The following is a 13,581-nucleotide window of genomic DNA, read 5'->3' as shown; positions in this document are numbered from 1 at the left end:
TTTTGTTCGAATTTATGGGAGAAATACAAATGGGTGGATACCTCATTACATGTAAAATTATGATAAGTAGTTCTATCTACCCAACATGGTACCAACATGCACGAACTTAATTTACTAATGTCAATAAACAACTCCAACTCTTAAACCGCGAAAGTTATATAAACTGAAAATTTATGTACTGAACTCAATGATAAGTGCGAAAATTGAAGCTTTGTATTCAACAGTATTCGACATCAAATAAATCACAGATGTTATGTAAATTACATTTGTAATTATTGCTATTGTTATTTTTCTTTATTATCATAGTATTTTGGACCAAAATTGTGTTGCTTATAAAGTAAGAACTAGGTATATGTTCGTTTAATGCATGGTCACGTGTTTGTCGAGGAGAAAACTTAAATGTAAGATAATAATTTCCTTTAATGTAGACAACGTAACAAATGTAAGATACCATCGCATACTTGGTATTGGTGATATTACTGATTTACAGTCGGAAGTGTTACTTTATGCAAGAAGCTTGTATTTATGCAGTAAGTTCCTTTATCGTAAAGTTACACTCTACTAGAAACATATTAAAACAATGCCGCGACTACAATAGCACGATTTTATAATGAAAAAGTGATTCGTGACCGAAAAGGCAACTGCTTTCGGTCGAAATTTATATCCTATATATAAACGAGACTTTGAACGGTTCTTCTGAACGCAGATGATGTACAACGAATACGCCATTAAAACGAGCTGTACGGTTAAATAACGTATTTCTAATACATAAAAAGAGAACGAACAGCATGGTTTCCTTAATGTCAAAGGAACTTGGTGACAAGAAAATGTCATGCGCACAGCTATGCACAAATACAGATATTCCCGTTTTTAATGAATAGCAATAAGACCAGACTCCAAGAGCTTCTGCAACTTTGCTGCTATATCCGGATTCCTTAAGTGACTGTAAATAGAAATGTGCGCGTATTAGTATAAAATTTCAAACGTCCATCTGGCTGAACAATTATTGTTACTTACTCCTGTAAGGCTCTGGGATCGCTTTGCATCTGCTCTAAGATAAGTCTCATAGCGGGATCCCGTAATATACTTTGAACTTCTGGATCAGCCATTGCTCTTTTCCTCACCTCCTCGGGATTAGAAGAGGCCGAAACAGCACACGACCGATATCCTTCTAACGCCTCGCTATTCGAAGGATCTAACTCCAATGCTTTTTGATAAGCGTTAAGAGCTTTTCCCTGCTGTTGCATACCTTGCAATATCTTCCCTTTCCTTATCCAACCTTTGATGAACTTCGGATCGATCTCAACGCATTTCTCGCAGTCCTTTAATCCGAGATTGAATGCCGCTAATTTGGTATAACAGGCGGCTCTGTTGCTATAGTATTTTGGATCATCGGGATTCCTCTTCACAGCTTCTGTATAATGCTTTATCGCCGCTGGATAGTCTCCTTCTTTAAATTTCTTGTTCCCAAGCTCCTTTTCCTCTTCCGCTTTCTCTGGATCGATATATGCTTTCTTCTCCGCCTCTTTAATGATTTTATCAATGTCTGAAAGAAGGGTTTTGATTTCTGGCGTTCTATGTTCCGACATAGACTTCTCGTAGGCCACCTTCGCTTGCTTCCAGTTCTCCATCTTCTTGTACACATGCCCGATTCTAGTGAACGCCTTCGCTATTAGCTTAAAGTCCGCTCTATTTTCTCTTCCAATTTCAATCGCCTTCTCGCACTGACTAATACATTTATCGTACTCTTTTTGTTCAAAGTACACCGCTGCTATATTCAGTAGGTAAATAATCTCCGTAGGATCCAATTCTACAGCTTTGTTATAGTGTTCTAGCGCCTCTTCGAAGCTCCTCTTTTTATAAGCATCGTTACCCAATTGTTTCTCCTTCAGCGCTTCTCTTTTCTCAGTAGGGAGATCATCCTCTGGTTTATTCTGAGGCTCAGGTGGCTCTTGTTTGGGTTTCGGAGGGGACGGCGGTTGTAGCAGGTCCGTTTCCATAGCGTCATCCTTATCCGTGTCAACGCCTAACACTACGCTAAGAGTCGTCAGCACTCTCGTGTCTTGCAATTTCGTATCGAGCGCCTGTGGATTTCTTTGCAGCTCTTGGAGAAGCTTCAGATATTCTGGATCCTGTAGGTAGCCCTTGGTTCTGGGGTCGTTCGCCAGCAGGATATAAAGATTGGGCATATTAAAGGGATTGGAAAAAGCTTCCATTTTTTGATCTATGACCTTGACCAAACCGCTTTTAAGTTGGGCATTATTGGGATCCAACTGCAAGCCAGTTTCGTAAGCTTTCATAGACGCGTCAAATTTGCCCAAATAAGCAAGGGTGCTGCCCTTGCGCGAATAACCTTTCGCCCAATCGGGTTTCAAGCTCACGGTCTTTTCTGCGTCTTCCAATGCTTGTTCGTACTTTCCTGCCTTAGCGTAAGCCGCGGACCTATTGCTGTACAGGACATGATTGTTTTCGTCTAAAGCGATTGCCTCTGTATAATGTTTGATAGCCTCCTCGAAGCGTCCCCCTTCCAAAGCAGAATTACCTTTTTCTTTTAAGACTAATACCTGTAAACGTTCGATAATACAGGATTATTAAGCCGACCTCTAAAGGGGATACCTAAAATTCCGAAAGATCGCGTGCTTCTTATAAAATCGTGTAAGGTTAACGTCGCATTGAAAAAGACGGGAGAAACGGCGATAGGACTTATTGATTTCGGTCACGGACGATCTTAAAGCGAAACTTCCAATTAAAAGCAGGATCGGCGTCTTATGAAACGATCCACCAGAACACGCGAGAAAAGTGTCGCAGAAAACGACGAACGGGGGGAGCACGTTAATTCTTTCGAACAAAGCGTGCTCCGTCGATGGAACCGTGAATGGACACAGTGCCTCTCGAAATTACGATTCCCGAGGTCTACTAGAGGCGTAACGACGATCGGGTTAGCGTGAATGTTTACCTGGTCCATAACGCTTGACCTTAGAGGAATGGTACTTTCGTTCTATTTTTCGCAATTCGTTCTTTTCTGCCCGCAATGGTGCGTGATGACTCGTGTGAATACTCAGCTCTCGAGCCGGCGCAGATTTTCAGAAAGCTCCAGAAATGGACAACTAGCGCCTCGCCGTTGATTGTCGCGAAACTAGTTGTACGTCATGCCTTCCCGCGATTATGTTCCACGGTTTTCTAGTACCTTCGAAAACGCACCCTCCTCTTTTTCTACAGCAAGCAAAGAATCTTGGCCCACCTTCAGGCTTCGTTCAATGGTTGAACTTCAACCGTTGCTGCACCGTACTTATAATCCGCTCCGTTTCGTAATCACATTAGACCGTTGGTACGTCGCATTTTATAATTACCTCCTACGTGTCACGTTTTCCCCCCTCGGCTTACTGTATAGTAAATAGGTATACTATTCTCATTATTCTTTGCTTCGGAGAAACGTCGAGTGATTTAATATATTTGAATAAAAGGGATTCCTTAAAATAGTTTTTATCGACGAATGTTTTACCGATACAACCTAATTAGACCACGCAGCATTAAGATTAAGAATGAAAAATATACGTGTTGACAAGTTGCAAAGATCGGATGTGAAGGTTTACTGTGTCAAAACCCGACGAGTAATTACTGATTCGCGAACGTGGGTGCGTTTTCGAGAATGAATGGATCTCGGGCCACGGAGACGTCGATGCCGTCGTCTCAAGGTTGCTCGGTCCCACAGCACTTTCGTTGTCATGGAACTTGGTATTTCCATCATGAAACTGGAGTTAGCCGGGGAATCCCAGCTGTCTGTCGTGTCACATTCTTTTAGCCGACAACCGTTACGTTATCTTTAAAACTGTGTTGTTCTGGAAAAACGAATATTTGGCCAAGCTGATCGAATCGAGGCGATACTTTTACGATAGAACGCGATCAGATATGGATCCCGTTGATTTCGAATCGCGTGAAATTCAGGTGGCAACGTAAACCAACGTCTACTTGCCGGCGAAACTATTAGACCATCGGTACCGCTGGTACCCCCTCTTCTCCAAGATCCAAATATATCCCGGAACTCGTGCGCTCCGCAGACCGAACTCCCCCAAAAAGGAATAAGTCTGCAGGCTTCTTGGAATGCCTAGACCATTACACGTTCCTCGACTCGAAATAACCAGCGGCCGGTCCTTGCTCCACATTTTTACGTCGGCTCTCGCAAAATTAGCCGCCGTCTCGGTTCGTTTTCCTCCGCGGTTCCCGCGAATCTCGCGCCGTGTCGCTGGATAAACCTGATCGAGGATCGCGAATAGTTGCCGCTGGACGTGTTAGTAAGGTCGTGGAATCTTTCCTCGATCATGCTGATCTACGATTGAATACGCTGGGAGCTTTACGGGCAAAATTTCCAAGGCCTTTTATTACTAAAAAAATAATTATAGACGTTACGCAACAACGTTAATGTTACCGTTCTATTATCTTTATATTCACGTTTAGAACAGTAACGAAATCACGATTATGTACAACAGGGGCGGGGCGAGGGAATTTATGGACGTTCACGGCGGAAATAGTACCGTAGTACTTGGTTAAGCAGTACCCGAGGCGAACCATTTTGAACGCTCCCTCGATAAATATTCTATGCAAAAGTGTTATTTCGGTCTCTTAAATTCGACTAATATAAATATACCTATGTACGTATGTACAGCTTAAAAAGAACGAGCAGATAACGAATGTTCGATTACACATATATATAGGATATATCTATACATACAGTATATCGATATACTTTTTATCGTTTCGGCATACTCTCTCTCTCTCTCTCTCTCTCTCTCTCTCTCTCTCTCTCTCTCTCTTTCTCTCTTTCTCTCTTTCTCTCACCTCAAAACGCTTCGAAGCGTTCGAGTGTCACTATACATTCTCACAAAAAAACGCGGAACAAACTGGATATTCTTCGTTTCTTATATTTACATGGCGAGATCTCGCGGTCTCCTTAAGCGTAAATTGATTTTTCTTCTATTTCTTTTGCAGTCGTATGTACGTTTATAAAAATCGTACTCGTTGATTTCACTCGTTAACGAAGTATCTGGGGGCTCCTCACAGAGGCACGTTCTACATATGAGACTCTCGATTACCCTCCTCCTCTAATCCCGTTCGCTCTACATTTACACCGTCCCTGTTCGTCTGTCGTTTCTACGTACATTCCACGCCTGGCTTCGAGGGAGTGAAAACGCCCTCTCGATACAGAAACAGTGTAATTACTTTGTACTCAACGGAGTGCCGAATCTTTCCCGCTGCCCGTAACCGCGCCGCGAGCGACGCGCGTACGCCAATCGCTTTCTACCCTTCGAAGTCAGCCGAATCACGCGCCCATGCCGCGTCTCGTTTACCGTGCTGCCCTCGGCGATGCTCGATCCGTTACGTAACGCCGCGCGTATCGATCGGTCGGAGAGGAAAGAAAATTGTGAAACAGGACTGACGCGCGAAAGCCAGGGAGACAAAGTCGGCGCTCCCTTTTACACTCTGACGCCGACGACGTTCTGCCTGAGTCTCGCGATCGCTGGCAGGTAGTTGATCGCCGGGCTGTCGTCTTCGTCGCTGGTGTCGGAGTCGGACTCGGGGAGCGGCTCCGGGGTGGCGCCCAGTCTCACCAGCTCCCTGGCCAGCTGACTATCCAGGCAGATGGCTATCTGGTAGGCGGTGATGCCCGCGTACGTCGGCGTGTCCAGGCACGGCCTGCATTCTTGGAGGAGGAACGCGACAACCGGCCGGCACCCACGTTCCACGGCCAGGTGAAGGGCCGTTTTTCCCGCCAGCGCTTCCTTGGCCTCGAGGTCGGCGCCGAGGCGCAGCAGGAGCCGCACAAGCTCCACCTGGCCGGAAGCCGCCGCTATGTGCAGGCACATCTCCCCTGGAACGAGATAAGGCGCAATGTTAGGAGGCCTCTTTACACGATAAGACGCATGGCACGTGACTCGGGCGATAGGATCGAAGTGCTCGTGTTGATAATATTATCTCTTATAATACATCCGGGAATGGTATCTACACTGGGGTGGCTCTTATTTTTGACTTTTCAATTTTCTTCGGGGCACCCTCCAGAATAGTTCTAAATAATTAAAAAAAAATTAGTGTAAGGTTTGAGCTCGATCTGATAAGGGAAAAGGTGCCCCTGGGCCCTTAAACATTTAAATCATTATTTAACAGCGAGCGAAGTCGATTTCATATAATATCCTCCAAGTTATTGATTAAATAAAAAAATATGTCAAACAAAAGTTGTAGATCCGGACAAGGAGCATCTTTTATGTTCTATTACTTTTTCTCGGGCGACAAACGGTTTTCGAAAAAAGTCCGAAAAACTAAATACAAAAAATTTTCCAGAAATTTTGAAAGTTTAAATGCTTCTGGAATACTTTTTATTTATGAAAACGAACAAAAAAAGAGTTTTTATTTTCGAGGACTATTTTTTAAATATTTAAGGACGGAGGGCATATATCGAAATATGCGAAAGGATAAAAAAATCCTTATTTTCAGTGTTTGATATGTCGTGAATGTTTATTCTGGAGGGTGCCCCGAAGAAAATCTTCAAAATTTTTTTACCAAGCATAAATAAGAGCCACCCTAATCTACACCTTCGGCTCTCTAGACGCATGGTAACCCGTAAAATTAGAAGGGGAGCCTGCATCGCTGCGCTCGAATTTAGACGCGATTTCTATTTCTTAATTGAACGAATTTAATGAGTGGGGGGAGCTCGAGAATGATGCGACCGAGTCACATGCTTCTAGGAGATATACATAGAACTAGGAAGACGCGGTGAATCATTGTCGTCGGAGGTTTGGCCGGCGTCCCGCGGTCCAAACTAGGTTCGTACCGATCAAACTAACCGCTAAATTTAACCCTCCCTCGTTACCGCCGGCAGCATGCACATTGGCGGAATTTAATTGCCGACTTTTGCCGCCGATGGAACCGTCCCCAAAACCGCGGTTCCCGGCGTGCAAATATTTACGGTTCTATTCTTATCGCGCGGGAGGCAAGCACGCCGGTGAGCGCTGCGCACCCGAGGCTCGTGGAAAAATTGATCGCGTCGTGGAATTTCCCGCGTCACTCGATCGGACCGCGCGCAATCGGTAATTGGTAACAGCGATTGCCTACGGGTGGAGTTGAACGGACCTCGCTGGCGATTTCGTAGGCAGAACGTAGGCGGGCGGGCGGATAGGCCTGCCGACCGAATGTTCCGAGGGGTGAAGGCGGCGGATCGAGAGCCCACCGGCTGCCGCGCCGCTGTGGGGTTTCCCGAGTCGAATCGAGCCGAGGCGAGGCGAGAATATCACGACACGCAAATAGTCGCCCCAGGTATTTTTAAATATCAAAAACATCTGCTTCGGGAGCTTCTGTCTCATCGCCCGCCGCCCGTGATGTAACGTGCGCACGCACAGACGACGCGCCGAAATTCCGTCGCGCGCGTATTCCGGGCCTTGCGACTTGCGACCATTCCCTTCGCGCTTTCTTCTACCCCTCTACTCCCGCCGCTGCGCCGGTTTTCTCATGAAATTCTCTAGCGCCGCCTCATCGGCCAGCCTTCTGCCGGCGTGCTTCTTCGCGCGGGCGGTCTAGCCGCGAAAAGAACGCCGCTGCCGCTTTCTAATTTAAGCTTTCTACGAGTCCTCGGCCGCATCGATAAAATTACACGCGATTGTTTACGTTTCCCCCGACGATCGATAACCGCGCGCCGCGTACGTCACGGGCATGTAAGTACGTGCACGCCAGTAGCGCTAAGTGCATCGAGCACGCGAGCTTGCGAGCAATCGAGAGCGATTCCAGCGTACGAGGCGCAAAGGTTACGCCGAGGCAGCGGACGTTGGTACGTCAAATTCAGAGCTAGAGAAATCAGCTCGAGGTGCGCTTCACGCGCATCGACCTAATACATTTCGTCATGGTCCAAAAGCAGCCATTACGCCAGCTGCCCAGCCTCCCGTATGCGTACGCGCCGTAAAGCCCGGCATGGAGTACGGGCATGACGTTATGCGGGAATTCCGGAACTTCGAAAAAGAATGAACGTTCGTCGCTCGGCTTCCCCCGCGGCGCAATTCGAACGACTGATTGTGGGAGTAAGAGAAATTCCGCGACGAAAGGGCGAACAAAGTGAGAGGGGCGGTTTAAGGGGGTATCCCACTGTGAACGGTCGAAAAATCAAGCTGTTTTTAAAGATTTTCCTACTCAGTAAATACAATATATACTGAAAGAAATCTTTTTGGTTTTTGTTAAGCTACTCTTATATTATACCAAATTTTTTTTTAAATATTTGTAATTTGTTTTACTTGTTTTTTTTTTACAAAACGTCAATATGGCAGCTAAATAAAAACAGTATGTTCGTGGTGCAGGTGTTTTCCTGGCTTTGGCTTATCTGAAACAAAAAATTTGAAAGGATTCTTAATCTGTATGAGTGTCGCTACCGCCTGTAGCTCAATTAACAATTTTTGTCGAGAAATAACGAAATGGCGCCGGGTTGAAAGAAAAGTTCCCCAAAATGGTCTTTTCTCGAATGTTCCCCGAGAAAACTCTCGGTTATTTTTCGACAAAAATTGTTAATTGAGCTGCGGGCGATAGCGACACTCGTGCAGATTAAGAATCTTTTCGAATTTTTTGTTTCAGATAAACCTGAGCCGGGAAATCACCTGCACCACGAACATACCGTTTTTGATTAGATGCCATATTGACGCTTTGTAAAAAACAAGTAAAACAAATTAAAAATATTCTTTTTAATTTTTTTTGTATAATATAAGAGTAGCTTAATAAAAACCAGAAGAATTTATTTCGTTATATGTAGTATTTACTGAGAAAAAAATCTTTAAACACAGCTTGATTTTTCGACCGTTCACAGTGGAATACCCCCTTAAGTTCGAGGCGTGAAAGAAGATGCAAGGGGCCGCGCGAGGCACAATGGGGAAGCCTTCTGACTAAATCGTTCCGCGAAAGCCTTTTTGGAAGGAGGCCGGGAATGCGTGGTCGGAACGTGCCCAAAGTCACTTTCGGAGGAAAGTTCGCGAGGGACGAGTGACTCCTCCCGAGAGACATTGTCCTTTTGCCGATTGTTCGCGGTCGAAGTTCGGTTAATGGGGGATTCCCAGAGGCACGAGTGGCGCGCGGCGCGGATTACTCGCGATCTACGATGAAATCATGGGAAACCCGCGCGTAATCGCGGTCGAAGGATTGTTTCTGCGCGTGGCGCGCTACACCAATGACTGTTGCTTTGTGCGGTGAAGCTGTTAGGATTTTCCGCCGCTTCGCTGCCCTCCGCGGGCGATGCTACGTGCGCATCAACGCGCGCTTCCTTCCTGAACCTCCTCGCTCTCTAGGTCATTCTTTATTGCCCATCAATGGGGTCCGGCTAATTGCCGCGGTTCTGTTTCTCCTCATTGTCCGTCGATAGGACCATTCAATTCTAAGTACCGCGCGCATCATCCTCCAATACTGTACCCGAGGTTGCGCCTACAATAGAACGTACAGAAACTTAACCTGTTGAAGGCTTCGACACGCGCTGCAATCTTGGTTTGAAACACCAAAGACGCGTTACTATTACCGCGACTATTACACAGAATACCGTGTAGAGACTTCTATTCTGAAGCTAGTCCAAAGAGTTCCAAGGAGTTTTACAGCTTTAACGCCCTAGTTCTAAACGCCCCGTTCTTCACTGCTATTTTAATGTGGATCTATTTATTACAAATCCAAAACAATGTTTCGGGGATGCCTCTGATGAGTCAGGTTGTTTAACAACCTCGATCCTGAGCATAAAAGCGAGAGGTTGGAAGGATGCACCCAATCGGCCGAGCACCTTTAAAGAATCGCCGACGAAAGGAAGAAGCAATAAACGCATAAATCCTTCGCCTACCGTCGTAATTCCGTTGCTCGAGATTCTGCGGCAGGGCAGGTATCTTCTTGCCGGGCATCAGGTAATTCCTCTCGACGGGTGACAGAGGATCGGTGAGGGCCCTGGCCGAGGCCAGATCGCCGGTGGCGCACGTCAGGTGAAGCGCGGTGTTTCCACGGAAATTTCTCAATGCTGGACTGGCACCTGCCAGGATCAGCCGCCTGACTATCCTCGGCTGTCGCGTCAGTACGGCCAGGTGCAGGGGGGACTGGCCGTCGTCGTTCAGGATGTTGAAGAGGCACGGGTGCGGTGCCATTCTTATCAAGCTGAACGCAGCCTCCAGGAAGCCTTGAACTATCGCTATGTGCAGTTGCCTGTAAACAGAAACGGAACGGTGAAACCCGCTGCCTCGTTATCCTTCGTAGTAACGCAGGTAGTTCATCCCGTCGATTAATTACACGGCGATTATATATTACCGCGCGTATTCCTCGCATTTGGCAAACATTATTCTTTCCTCCGCGAATTCATTAGTTGCCTGATAATCGAGCACGTGCTTACGCTATAGTTCAATATCGCCTTCGATACCACCACCCCCCCCCTCTATCCCTCTTTGTGCATTATACATTTTTTCCTGTTCAAAGGTCAACGTTTCGTCATTCCCGCGCGGTAATGATAAACCCACCCGATCGCCGGATCGACGTCCCGGAGAAGCACGCATGCGAACATGTGATGCCAGCGCTGTGCTACCGCTGGAATTCGCGGTTCGGCAATTAAAAGGTCGATCTGGAAGCGATGGATCCTTGCGTCAGCGAGGGTCCCATCGGTCAAGGAGCTTACTGATACGAAACGAATGCGATGCGTTTGATTCATATGGATGCGATGACGTGTTACGATACTCGCCGAGATCAACATGTTCCCTATGTAGTCATAGGAACGGTAATTGCACGTGATTAATGGCATTTATCTCGAAACGCCGCGCGTAACATCGCTCGTTCGAGTGACGAAACGCTAGTGACCTCTTGCATCCGATTTGGGCGACGCATGCGTGCCGATCTACGCTGATTCTTGCGTGGTGTCTTAACGTAACAAGATTCGCGATCTATTTCATCGTGAATTTCAATTAGGAAGATTATTATCCAGTACGACTAGACAGGCAAAGAAAGAAGAGCGACGTACGCGTGCGTCGAAATTAAACGTAAAAAATTCGCTCGTGTCTGACCTTGCGCGACCTTGAATATTATCAAGCCACGTGTTACGCGAGTTACACATTTACACGAGGAAAAGGTTGAGCGGTGATATCAGCGGGCACGTGCGCGCGCTCGCCGCAGGATGAATGGAAACGGAGAGCGAAATTTTTCTATGCTTCTCCATCGGCTACGTGGAAAACGGTTAGGTGTTCGTTATACGTAAACGATCGAGTCATTGTTTCCGTCGTTACAAAGAATCGCGTCCCATTCAACGGGAGGCGCTATTATTACCTCAGCTCCGATCGATACACTCGAGAGACGGTTGAACGCAGTTTCGAAGCGTCGCGGGCTACAGGTTGCAACGGCACCGCGCATGCGCTGCCCGCGATTAATTACAATCTATCAAATAATCCCCGGATTTATTTTCCGCGTAAACAGCTGCGAGACCACGTCGGGGATACGTTCGCGAAGGTTACGACGGCTTTCGAGAAAGTCGACTAGGAAATTGCGCGGCGTCGCGATAGGTCGAACACGCCGAACATAAACACACCACTGAACGCACGGATGCGAGACCCCAGCGTGTAATTAATAAACCTGTACCTAATTGGAGGGTAAATATTTTCGACCGTTCCCCATTGTTCCCTTACAGCCGTGATCCCTTAAGGCCTTAAGCCAGCGGGGCCCCGTGGGATCCGGGGGTTGACAGGTGAAGGTAATAAAAGCAGCAATAAAGAGGTTACTTACGTGTCGCCGTCGTCGTCCTGCGTGTAGTAGAGCTGCCAAGGCTCCTCATTCAGCTGTTTCTCCGGCGATCGTTGGGATTCGCAGTGTCGGAACGTCGTCTCCTGTTGCTGCTCGATCTTGTGGCAGCTGACGGGAGCGAGCTCCACGGTGGGCTCGGCCTGAACCTTGCCGCTCGCCAGAGGATTCAATGTGACTTGCTTCAACGTGAGCTGGCTCAGGCTCTCGCTGAGCCCGAGGTCCACGCCGCTGTCCGCTCTCATTGGTTCCGGTGCTACGGGCACGGCTGTCGGATCGTCGACATTCGGCAATTCGGTGTCGCACAATTCAGAGGTGAGCTGAAGGTTCCCGCTGGATAGGAAGCCGGAGTCTGCGTGGCCCGTGTCCCGATGCTCCTCGCCTTTCCCCTCGCTGCAGCACTCTGGAACATTCCTCTCCATCGGTGTCTTTCTCGACGGATGCCACATTTTCGAATCGACCCGATCGGATAGACCAGAGAGGATATATCCCGGTGGCGCAAGCAAGGATTACTCTAGCCGCGATTCGCGTACGTAGATAAACGCGCGCGCGCCGCCGCGATTCCTTCTACGTAACTTCTCGAGCGATCGGTGTTCAGTAGCCTGTCACGATATATTCGTCGATCCTCCGATCGAGTGTCAGACTCTCGTTTCGTTCGTTCGCTCGCGAGCGACGCCACTGCTACGTTTACTCGGGCTCAATCGTTCGATCGTCGTTCCTCGTCCAACACAGCAGCTGTGCCTTCTTTCCTTCTCTCTCCTCTCTCTCTCTCTCTCTCTTTGTATCTCTGTTTACGTGTGTTCGTTTCCTCGATGCCGTCGCATTCTCGTTTCGACTTTGTTCGTAGGCAATGTCCGGCGGGGGAGGGGCAGGTTCACTTCGTTCCACTAAAGCTTGCCGCGTTTATTGGTAACTAACGCGGTGTTGTTGTCGGTGTACGGAAGGCCGAAGGATCGTTTACGGAAGCGAGAACGGATATCGCGGCAGGGAGGGAGAGGAAAACGGAGATAGATGCGTGTGCTAGGTAGTCGCGATGGATTCGTGCCGTCGTGAACGCCACTCAACGCGCCGCCTAAAAACGAACTGATCGTGTGGCGTTGGCCGACGCGCGGACTAACTTCCGCGATGGCCGCCGCGAGCACAGTGGAGCCTCTGGCGGCCGCCAGATGCCTGCGCTTTTGCGCGCATGGTAGGGGTGGGAAAACCCATCGTCCTCTGGCAGAGTCGACAGCTGCACGTATACACCGTGTACTCGATTTAACTTTGCATTCTTTAGATAACCAGTTTTAGAAAAAGAAAGCCGAAACGGAAACCCCGTCGAAAATTTCCCGTGCCCGCGTTCACTGGGTCAGGCGAGATTTCTCGGAGGCTAACAGACGATCGTACGTTCAGCAGTCATCTGAAAATTCCATTGTGATTGCGTTCAAACGTGACGATCTGCATTTGGAAAATTCGAAGGATAATTGATAACTTGTACCTATCGTGCTTACGAAATAGCTGTCGCTTAGCGCACGCAGTCACCCCTCAGAGATGAATGAAATCACCGAGTTTCTATATACACAACAGTTTTTAATGAGCCCCGGAGATAGCTAAACTTGCCTCGGTGTCTTTTACCTATTGCGACCACCGGGGTATCAGGACTTTGCGGTACACCGTAGATGCAACCGCGAGCATTCGCAGTCATTTACCTGTTCGCAGTTTATCTCCTTGCCTCTCCTCCATTCATCTTCCTCTTTTCTAGGCCGGCAATCTTTCGAAATGTCCTTGCTGTCGAATTTAAACGGTTTATCAAGATCCCGGCTCGATAACCGATCG

At 47.6% G+C, this 13,581-nt stretch overlaps 2 protein-coding genes across 2 annotated transcripts; both read right to left on the bottom strand.

The window, feature by feature from the left end:
- Positions 1-265: 265 nt before the first annotated feature.
- Positions 266-3,276, bottom strand: Stip1 (Stress-induced phosphoprotein 1). The gene is made up of 3 exons (XM_076816499.1): positions 2,957-3,276; positions 1,018-2,564; positions 266-943 (listed from the first exon to the last, which is right to left on the bottom strand). The coding sequence occupies exons 1-3, from the start codon at positions 2,963-2,965 to the stop codon at positions 871-873; spliced, it is 1,629 nt and encodes a 542-aa protein (XP_076672614.1). The 5' UTR covers positions 2,966-3,276; the 3' UTR covers positions 266-870.
- Positions 3,277-4,350: 1,074 nt separating this feature from the next.
- On the bottom strand, positions 4,351-12,906 carry Cact (NF-kappa-B inhibitor cactus). The gene is made up of 3 exons (XM_076816503.1): positions 11,752-12,906; positions 9,842-10,194; positions 4,351-5,866 (listed from the first exon to the last, which is right to left on the bottom strand). Exons 1-3 carry the CDS (start codon positions 12,213-12,215, stop codon positions 5,472-5,474), a joined length of 1,212 nt encoding a protein of 403 aa, XP_076672618.1. The 5' UTR covers positions 12,216-12,906; the 3' UTR covers positions 4,351-5,471.
- Positions 12,907-13,581: the final 675 nt, after the last annotated feature.

The sequence above is a fragment of the Andrena cerasifolii genome, chromosome 7, assembly GCF_050908995.1.
Source record: "Andrena cerasifolii isolate SP2316 chromosome 7, iyAndCera1_principal, whole genome shotgun sequence".
Lineage (NCBI taxonomy): Eukaryota > Metazoa > Arthropoda > Insecta > Hymenoptera > Andrenidae > Andrena > Andrena cerasifolii.
This window is presented reverse-complemented; position numbering and strand designations above follow the sequence as displayed.